General features: G+C 35.4%; 1 protein-coding gene across 4 annotated transcripts in view; it reads left to right on the top strand.

Annotated features, from left to right (window-relative positions):
* STARD6 (StAR related lipid transfer domain containing 6) overlaps positions 1-11,113 on the top strand; it is a 33,134-nt gene that overhangs the window by 810 nt on the left and 21,211 nt on the right. For 2 of the 4 annotated variants that reach the window (XM_523930.6, XM_054671854.2), the window contains exons 2-4: positions 663-746; positions 2,532-2,631; positions 3,012-3,061. In XM_523930.6, coding sequence (XP_523930.2) covers positions 2,536-2,631; positions 3,012-3,061 — 146 coding nt within the window. In that variant the 5' untranslated portion in view covers positions 663-746; positions 2,532-2,535. Of the gene's footprint in view, positions 1-662; positions 747-2,531; positions 2,632-2,978; positions 3,062-11,113 lie in introns of all 4 variants that reach the window. The other 2 variants (XM_009434041.3, XM_016933741.3) reach the window with 1 other exon arrangement.

Raw genomic sequence — 11,113 nt, 5'->3', positions numbered from 1 at the left:
GAGTCCATCTGAATATGTTCCAGTTCATCCGACGTTCCACCACCAGGCAATACAATTGTAGTCTTACTGTTTGCACTTTCTCCATTTTACCCTTTGTAGCCTACTAAATTTTACCTTCCCTTTTCTCTTAGCAAATGAAAAAGTCCGGAAGCTATAACGTTCAGTTTAGTGGTTAAATTAAACACAGGTCTATTGTGGCAGTAATAGTTGGTGATTTGAAAATAAGACATACCCTGCTAGTGGTATGTCCCAATAATCTTCAAAGTCTCTAGATCAATTAATATCAAGTAGGTTTCCAATAGGAAATCAAGAACGGTGTTTTATATGCTAAGACGAGCCCTGGTCAGGGATTAACAATCCTTGTTAATTGTTAATGACGTGAGCTTAAAAGCTTAAATTTTTGTATCCACGTTCCACCTAAATGTCTTTTTAAACTGAGTTCCTTTAAAATAGTTTCTTAAAGATTCTTTTTATAAACAGTATCTTTTAAAGTTTTTTTGTACTATCTTTTTCTTTCATCTTGGGGCATATATGTAGCAAATGTTTCCTAATGAAGACAAAGTATAGATAAAGGACACTGAGAAGATATAAAGAAAATTATCAAATATATTGACCTAATTCATGGATCAAAATAATTCTACTTCTGCCTTGTTTCCTCACAGGTTAAGAGATATGGAGATTTCCACAAGGATTTGGAGAGGAGCCTCAGCAGTTACTAAAATTCTGCATTAGATCTGTCAGGAAAGGTAAAGAAACCAGGACTCTGCTTGGAAAGAGGAGGTTATAATAATGGTTTACTAAAACTTTTCAAATATAGAGACTATCAACTACCTGTTGTGCCTTGCTGGAGAATTAAATAAGAGAAAATAGATTTATGATCCAACCTGAAGAGTTTTAAGTGAGAGCTAAGGAAGAAATGTTCCAATAATTAAACTTTAAGAAGGTTTATTTAAGTGCTTAAGGAAGCAGATCTTTGGAGAGTTTTTTAAATGATGGATTTACATGTGTCCATTTTTTTTAAAGAGAAACTAACTATTTTGATAACCTTGTATAGGGCTCCATACTGTTTCAAGCATTTTTACATATATTAACTCAACTAATCCTTATAATGATTCGGTGAGATAGATATTATTATCCCCATTCTATAGATATGGAAGTTGAAGTTCAAAGGTTAAGCAATTTATCCAAAATAATATAGCTGGTACTAAGTGACAAAGTCAGGATTTGAATCCAGTTCTGTTTTCACCTTACCTGCCAGCTTCCCCTAACTGAAAGCTGGATGATGACCCAAAGGACCAGTGAGACTGCAGCTTCCGGAACTCATTCACAGCAGAAATAGTTATGTCTAGTATCTTACTCAACTGTTGTTGCTACATCTACCACAGTGCCTGTCTCAGTCCTTTTGGGCTGCCATAAGAAATTACCAAAGACTGAATGACTTGTAAATAATAAATTTATTTCTCAGAGTTCTGGATCCTGGAAGTCTGAGATCTGGGTGCCAGCATGGTTAGGTTCTGGTGAGGGCCCTCTTCTGGTTGCAGACTGCTAACTTCTGGCAGTGTCCTCACATGGCAGAAGGGGCCAGTGAGCTCCCTGGGGTCTCTTTTGTGAGGGCACTAATCCCATTCATAAGGGCTTTGCCCTCATGACCTAATCATCTCCTAATATCACCCTGGGAGTTAGGATTTCAACATATGAATTTTAGGGAGACATAAACATTCAGTCCATTGCAGTTTCTAACTTCAAGCAGGGTTCAATGTGTTTAAATTGAGTTGATTTAAACTTGATCCTGTCTGAGGAGGTGACATTTAAGCAAAGATACCTATGAAACAGTCAGTTATATGAACACATTGCAGAAGACAGTGACAAGCAGGAGGAACAGCAAGTACAAAGAACCTGAAGTCAGAAATTGCTTTATTGTATTTGAGGAACAGCCAGGAGATCAAATGATTGAAGCTAAGTGGACAAGAAGAAGACTGGTAGGAGGTATATTTGAAGAGGAAGCCAGGGGTCAGATCATGTAGTGCCACTGCTACTCACTTTAAATAATCCTCAAGAACACATAACCAACAGCTCATAATGCTTAACAAGACAAAGGACGCATGATTAAACTGTTAGAAATTAAAATTATTTATTGAATGACTATCGTATGCCAGGCACTGGATAGAACCTTAAGCATATCATCTTATCTAATCCTCACGCTAATTCTACAAGACAGATATTATCCTAATTTTACCTTGAGAGAAATGGAAAAACAGAAATATTAAGTAACATGCTTCACACAGTAGGTGGCAGAGGCAAGATATGACCCAGGTTTCTGATTCCAAAGTCTAGATTTTTCTACTATACCACAGTTTCTCATTTGAAAGACTGTAAGGAGAGAGGGGTTCATGCATACATGCATTCATCAAGTAATTATGTTCATTTCTATGTGACAGGCATTATAGAAATAATATTAAAATGTAAGATAGCACTTTTTAAGTTTTTATATGATTATATTCTTACCAGTTGTTTGTTTTTAAAACTTGCAGATAGATGGACTTCGACTTCAAGGCAATTGCCCAACAAACTGCCCAAGAAGTTTTAGGTTATAATCGAGATACATCAGGCTGGAAAGTGGTTAAAACTTCAGTAAGAAAATAAGTTAAATTATGTTTCAAGACTTTGTTTTTAAGTAGGAAACAATTCATTGTAAAGACTTTTTTAAAAAAATATTTTCTGTGCCAGGTGCAGTGGTGTGCACCTATAGTCCCAGCTACTCAGGAGGCTAAGACAGGAGGACTGCTTGAGCACAGGAGTTTGAGGCTGTCATGCACTATGATTGTGCCTGTGAATAGCCACTACACTACAGACTGGGCAACATAGTGAGACCCTGTCTCTGAAATATATATATATATATTTTTTTCTTTTACAAACCAGAAAAAAAAGTTTTTTTACTTTTGTTAGTTTTTCATTTTCATTTTTCCTGCATTTGACAGCTAATTATTTGTGGATTTTTATTCCCCTTTGAGAAAAAGATAACTGTTTCCAGTAAGGCTTCTAGAAAATTCCATGGAAATCTGTGAGTACAATCTTCTATTTACAATTACTGTTTTAAATTCAATGCCATTGATGTATCTGGAATTTCAGTGCTGTTTCATTAGCTATAATAAATTATTATATAGTAATAAATAGAAATTATTAAGTCACTAGGCTGAAATGTGATAATAATAAAATACAGCAATCAGATACCATCTAATCTTCTGTTTTCAAATCTGATGACAATCATAAAAAATCTCTTCTAATTACTAATTCACTAAATAGGAAATTTTCACTTCAAGAAATAATTACTATAAAAGCAGATTGGTATTTTCTTGCTAACAGTAATATTTTATGGAATTTTAAACCCTTCATGTGTCCATTAAATGAACCACTAACAAGTAAAGTGTATTTCTTCATTTTATTTTATTTTTTTGAGACAGGGTCTTGCTCTGTCACCAGGCTGGAGTGCAGTGGCACAATCTCGGCTCACTGCAACCTCTGCCTTCTGGGCTCAAGCAGTCCTTCTGCCTCGGCCTCCTGAATAACTGGGACTACAGGTGCACACCACCACGCCTGACTAATTTTTATATGTTTTTATAGAGATGGGGTTGCCCAGGCCAGTCTCAAACTCCTGAGCCCAAGCGATCTGCCTGTCTTGGCTTCCCAAAATGCTGGGATTACAGGTGTGAGCCACTGTGCCCAGCCTACTTCCTCATTTTAAATATGCATTTTTTTCTGTATGCTTCTTTTAAATATACTTTTAAGGATCAAATTATTTCAAATACAAGTGCACTAAGGGAAAGTATATTGACTTTTTTTAGCTTAATCTTTCAGAGTTCATTTATTGCTCATGATAGTACATCAGGGCCATCAGATCATCAAATTTTATTCAGTTCCTTTTCTTTTGGAGTCCACTCCTTTCAACTACCTCATTTTATGTTTCTTGCTTTTTTAAAATTTCACTAAAATTTACCTATATTATATTTCAGCCCAATTTTTTACCATTGGACAAAGCTGATATGCTTTCTCCCACTCACTTTAACAATGATCAGGAAAATAATCCCTACCTTATCGAAATAATGATTCTAATAAAGGCACTTTCAAAAATAAACAGGGAGGAGTGGGTATGGTCAAGCCTAGGTACACTAGGGGAATTAACTTTTGGATAATATGGCTTTTTGGTATCTTACAGATCAGACCAGTGTAGACAGCAACCTTGGCATTTTTTAAAAGCTTGGAAGTTATTCATTTAGTCTACAAGTAATTATTGAGTATTTATATAGAAGGTGCTATACAAATGCCTAGAGCCAAAGAATAGGTTCTGTTAAGCTGTTCTAAAGCTTTACTGGAAATTTTCATCAGAGATATTTTACTCTTACATGCAAAACTAAACAATTGGTACTTTTTGCACTCACAGTTTGAGTGAAATTTATATGCACTGTATACTAGGTATTTATTGGTGCACAACAAATTATCCTATAACTTAGCTACTTAAACATTTATTATCATATGGCTTCTCTGGATTAGGAATCCAGGAACAGCTTTGCTAGGTGCCTCTGCCTCAAGGAATCCACAAGGCTGTAATCAAGGTGTCAACAGGGCTTAGGTCTCATCTGAAGACTCAGTTGAAGGAGGCTATGCTCCAAACTCACTCACATTGTTGTTGGCAAGATTCTCAAGTAGCTGGGACCACAGGCTAGTTCTTTGAAAAGAAAAAATTGGCAGACCATTAGTAAGATTAACCAAGAAAAGGAGAGAAGATCCAAATAAACTCAATTAGCAATGAAATGGGAGATATTACAGCCAATACCACAGAAATACAAAAAGATCATTCAGGGCTACTTTGAACACGTTTACATGCACAAGCTAGAAAATCTAGAGGAGATCGATAAATTCTGGGAAAAAATACAACCCTCCTAGATTAAATCAGGAAGAAATAGAAAATCTGAAAAAAAAACAATAACAAGTAGCAAGATTGAAACAATAATTTTTTAAATTGCCAACAAAAAAGTCCAGAACGAGATGGATTCACAGCTGAATTTTATCAGACATTCAAAGAAAATTGGTATGATCTTACTGAAACTATTCCAAAAGATAGAGAAAGAAGGAATCCTCCATTCTATGAGGCCAGTATCACCCTAATAACAAAACCAGGAAAGGACATTTAAAAAAAAAAAAAAAAGGACCAATATCCCTGATTAACACAAATGCAAAAATCCTCAACAAAATACTAGCTAACCAAATCCAACAGTATATCAAAAAGATAATATATACCATGATCAAATGCATTTCATACCCAGGATGTGGGGATGGTTTAACATACCCAAGTCAATAAATGTGATAGATCACATAACCAAAATTAAAAACAAAAATTTTGATCATCTCAATAGATGCAGAAAAAGCACTGGACAAAATCCAGCATCTCTTTTTGATTAAAACCCTCAACAAAATAGGCATAGAAGGAACTTACCTCAAAGTAGTAAAAGCCATCTGTAACAAACCCACAGCCAACATTATGCTGAACAGGGAAAAGTTGAAAGCATTCCTCCTAAAAACTGGAACGGGAAAAGGATGCCCATTTTCACCACTTCTATTCAACATAGTACTGGAAGTCCTAGCCAGAGCAATCATGCAGATGGGTAAAGAGGAAGACAGACTGTCACTGTTGATCAGTGATATGACTGTATACCTCTAAAACCCTTATGACTCATCTAAAAAGGTCCTAGATCTGATAAGTGAATGGTTTCAGGATAAAGTCAGTGTACACAAATCAGTAGCACTGCTATGCAGCAACAGTGACCAAGCTGAGAATAAAATAAAGAATTCAACCCCTTTTTCAACCACTGCAAAAAAAGAAATACTTAAGAATATATCTAACCAAGATGGTGAGAGATCTCTACAAGGAAAACTGCAAAACACTGCTGAAAGAAATCATTGATGACACAAACAAATGGAAACACATCCCATGCTCATGGATGAGTAGAATCAGTATTGTGAAAATGACCCTACTGCCAAAGCAATCTACAGATTCAATGCAATTCGCATCAAACTCCCATCATCATTCTTCACAGAACTAGAAAAAACAATCCTAAAATTCGTATGGAACCAAAAAACAGTCCACATAGCCAAAGCAAAACTAAGCAAAAAGAATAAATCTGGAGGCACCACATTACCCAACTTCAAACTATTCTACAAGGCTCTAGTTACCAAACACCATGGGACTGGTATAAAAACAGGCACGTAGATCAATGGAACAGAATAGAGAACCCAGAAATAAAGCCAAATACTCACAACCAACTGATCCACAACAAAGTAAACAAAAACATAAAGTGGGGAAAGGACACCCTATTCAACAAATGGTGCTGGGATAATTGGCAAGCTACATGTAGAAGAATGAAACTGGATCTTCATCTCTTACCTTTTACAAAAATGTACTCAAGATGGATCAAAGACTTAAATCTAAGACCTGAAACCATAAAAACTCTAGAAAATAACATTGGAAAAACTCTTCTAGACATTGGCTTAGGCAAAGAGTTCATGACCAAGAGCTCAAAAGCAAATGCAACAAAACCAAAAATAAATAGATGGGACCTAATTAAACTAAAAGCCTTCTGCATCGCAAAAGAAATAATCGGCAGAGGAAACAGGTAACCCACAGAATGGGAGAAAATATTCACAAACTATGCATCCAGCAAAGGACTAATATCCAGAATCTATAAGAACTCAAGCAAATCACTAAGAAAAAAACAAATAATCCCATCAAAAAGTAGGCAAAGGACATGCGTAGACAATTCTCAAAAGAAGATATACAAATGGCCAAGAAACATGAAAAAATGCTCAACATCACTAATTATCAAGGGAGTGAAAATTAAAACCACAATGAGATACCATCTTACCCCTGCAAGAATGGCCATAATTTAAAAATCAAAAAACAACACATTTTGGCATGGATGTGGTGAAAAGGGAACACTTTTACACTGCTGGTGGGAAGGTAAATTAGTACAACCACTATGGAAAACAGCATGGAGATTCCTTAAAGAACTAAGAGTAGAACTGCAATTTGATTCAGCAACCCCACTACTGGGTATGTATCCAGAGGAAAAGAAGTCATTATATGAAAAAGACACATGCACACACATGCTTATAGGAGCACAATTTGCAATTGCAATTATATGGAACCAATGAGTGGATAAAGAAAATGTGGTATATATAAACCATGGGACACTACTCAGTTATAAAAAGCAACAAAATAATAGCATTCACAGCAGCCTGAATGGAGTTGGAGACCATTATTCTAAGTGAAGTAACTCAGGAATGGAAAACCAAACATCATCTTTTCTCACCTATAAATGAAAGCTAAGCTATGTGAACACGAAGGCATAAGAATGATATAATGGACTTTGTGGACTCCAGGGAAAGGGTGGGAGGAGGATGATGGATAAAAGACTACACATTGGGTACAGTGTACACTGCTCAGGTGATGGGTGCACCAAAATCTCAAGAAATTACCACCACAGAATTTATCCATGTAGCCAAAAACCACCTGTTTCCCCAAAACCTATTGAAATAAGTCCAAACATTTTATCATGATGTGCAGGTAACTATCTGGGCCCCGCTTACCTCTCTGACCACTTCTCTCCATTGTCCCTGTGTCACAGCCACAATGGACTTCTGTTGTTTGAATGCACTGAACTTAAACCCATCTCAGAGCCTTCTTAGTTGCTCTCCTCTTGCCTGGCAAGCTATTCCCCCAAATGTTTCCAAGGCTTATGTCATTTTTATGTTCAAGATGTCAGTTTCATTATCTCCTCTTCAGAATGACCTTCCTAGCCACGTGGCCAAAGTTCCCAAATACACACACTCAACCTCTATTTACTACATTGTTCTGCTATTATCTTCTTCATAGCACTTTTCACTATATGAAATTTATCTTCTTTGTTTTCTTATGTATTTTATGTCTCTCATATTAGAATATAAACTTGATGAGGATACTAACTTTAATAGGCACCAGACTAGAAATAAATCACTTGCATTCATTGCAGTATCCCTAGCACAAGAACAGTGTCTCTCACCAAGACACTTAATAAATATTGAATGAGTTTATGGACTTCAGTTATATTATATTGGCTACCAAATGGAAAGTTATATATCTTATAACTGCAGTACAAAAAAATAAACTCAAGATAATTTTTCAACACTTATGCCTTTTCTTAATAATTTGCTACTCAAAAAGGGCCTTTTATGGTTAGCTTTAAGCATTTGCCTGAAAGAGAAGCAGTTCTTTGGTTGGAATTTCGTTCCTTTCTGCTCTTAAGGGATGAAATACAGACCTACCAGCACATGGGTCTACACATTTCTCTCAGTGTTAGAAGCAGTGAACAGTAATGTCTTACTATATGTCAGGCACCATGCTAAATACTTTTCTTTCATTTTCTAAATGTATTTCTCATATTTCCCACAATGTAAGCACTGTTATTATCCCCATTTTACAAATGAATAAGGGCCTATGTAAGTTACTATCTCCAAGTCACCTAACTAGTGTTAGTGAGACAAAAACTTAGACACCAAGACTTTACCTCAAAGGCTATACTTTCTTAATCATTATTCTCTCTGACCTCATCAAAACTGTCAAGATGTATCTGTGGAATAATGAAGGCAGATTATCCAGAGATGGATTCTGGCAGAATGTACCTTTTCTGCCTTTAGGCATTTCATGCTTGTTTAGGATACTACTTTCTCCTCCATCGTCGTTACTACTTATTACCACCATCATTACCACCACTACATTTAATCCTCTATTCTACCTTCTGAGGCAGACATGTGAGACAGTTTGTAAGTTTTATAAATTAAAGCATTCAGGTTTAAACAGGTTGTATTAGTTCATTTTCACGCTGCTGATAAAGACATACCTGAGACTGGGCAGTTTACAAAAGAAAGAGGTTTAATGGACTCACAGTTCCATGTAGCTGGGGAGGTCTCACAATCATAGCAGAAGATGAAAGTCATTCTTCCATGGCAGCAGACAAGAGAGAATTGAGAGACAAGCGAAAGGGGAAACCCCTTATAAAAAACATCAGATCTCATGAGACTTATTCACTACCACGAGAACAATATGGGGGAAACCGCCTCCATGATTCAATTATCTTCCACCAGGTCTCTCCTACAACACCTGGGAATTATGAGAGCTACAATTCAAGATGAGATTTGGGTGGGGATACAGAACCAACCCATATCACAGGTTAAACATTTTTTAAAGTAACAAATGTAATTAATAAAGTTGCTGTGACCAAAATAGAGTTCTAACAGCTCAGGATTCATCCTGGTTCTACATAATGTGTAGATATATTTGGAGGAACAATGAAAAACACCCCAGTTTAATATCTTCCTAAACCTGCTTCCTAAACTTAACATTTTTCTTAACTACAAAAATAATTCAGATATTATTAATATAATAATTTGGAAAGTGTTGTTCAAACTCTGCTGCCATTCCGTTTTATGAAAAACTTAAGGAATGAAAAGTTATGTTATTCAGTGATGAATATTGTAGTACTATTTTTAAAATAGAATTTGGGGTTTATATTAGGTCATTTCACACAATTCTCTTTCACAAACAAAAAATCGGTAACATCAGTATCCATCGATAACTCCACAACCATTAACATCAGCTGGTTTATAGTTAATGCTGGGTGTGGGCAGAACAGGAAATTAGGAAATATATTTATAATGAGTAAATACAAATTGAGAATAAAAGATATGATAACAAAATAATTGCTAAAGACTAGTTTATAAAATACTTTATTGAATCATCTTATTTTGGTTTGCAGTTTAGAGCAAGTTACTTAGATAAAATATAGGTTCTCTACCTACTCAAGAGACATTAAGAATTTTTGTTGTAATTGTTTTTATGCAATAGATTAGACGAGAAATAAATTTAATGTCATTCTCTAATTCAGAAAAAAACTTGTGGAACTAATTCATTTTTAACAATTTTATTGAGATAATTTATGTACCCTAAATTTCACCTACTTTAAGTGTACAATTCAGTGATTGTTAGTATATATACACAGTTGTACCAGGATCACCATAATTTCATTTAGAACATTCTCCTCCCCCAAAAAGAAACTTGTGCCTACCAGCATTTACTTCCCATTATCCGATTCACCCCAGCCCCAGGCAACTAGGTGACAGTTTCTGCCTTTTATATTTGCCTATTCTGGACATGTCATAAAGGAGATCATATGCTATGTGGTCTTTTGTGACTTGCTTCTTTCACAAATTCTTTTATCATGTTTTTGAGGTTTACCCATGTTGTAGCTTGTGTCAGTACCTCATTTCTTTTTATTGAAGAATAATGTTCTATGGTACGGATATGCCACATTTTGTTTATCTATTCATCAGTTAATATATATTTAGTTTCCACCTTTTAGGTATTATAAATAATGCTGTTATGAAATTTGTGTACAAATTTTTGCGTGGACATATATTTTTATTTCTCTTGGCTATAGATCTAGGACTGGAATTGCTGGATCATATAGCAATTCTATGTTTAATATTTTGAAGAACTACTAGACCATTTTAGAGACTGGCCGCACCGTTTTATATTCCTAACAGCAGTGTATTTAGGTTCCAATTTCTCCACCTCTTCAGCAACATTTTTCATACCTGTCTTCTTGATTATAGCTATCCTAGTTGGGTATGTAGTGGTATCTCATTGTGGATTTGATTTACATGTCCTTAGTGACTTGTGACCATAAGCTTCTTCTTATGTGCATATTGACCATTCATATATCTTCTTTAGATAAATATTTATCCAAACTCTTTTTTAAAAAATTGAGTTTCTTTTTATCGTTGAGTTGGAAGAGTTATTTATACACTGTGGATACTAGTTTAGTATCACATATATGATTTGCAACTATTTTCTCCCATTCTGTAGGTTGTCTTCTCACTCTCTTGATGGTATCCTTTGAAGCACAATTTTTTAAAATTTTGTTGAAGTTCAATTTATCCATCTTCTGTTGTGTTACTTGTGTTGCTGGTGTTGAATCCAAGAACTAATTGGCTGACCCAAGGTCACAAAGATTTATCCCTAAGA

This window comes from Pan troglodytes, chromosome 17 (genome assembly GCF_028858775.2).
Source record: "Pan troglodytes isolate AG18354 chromosome 17, NHGRI_mPanTro3-v2.0_pri, whole genome shotgun sequence".
NCBI lineage: Eukaryota > Metazoa > Chordata > Mammalia > Primates > Hominidae > Pan > Pan troglodytes.
The sequence above is the reverse complement of the archived record's forward strand: the minus strand, read 5'-3'. Positions and strand labels throughout refer to the sequence as shown.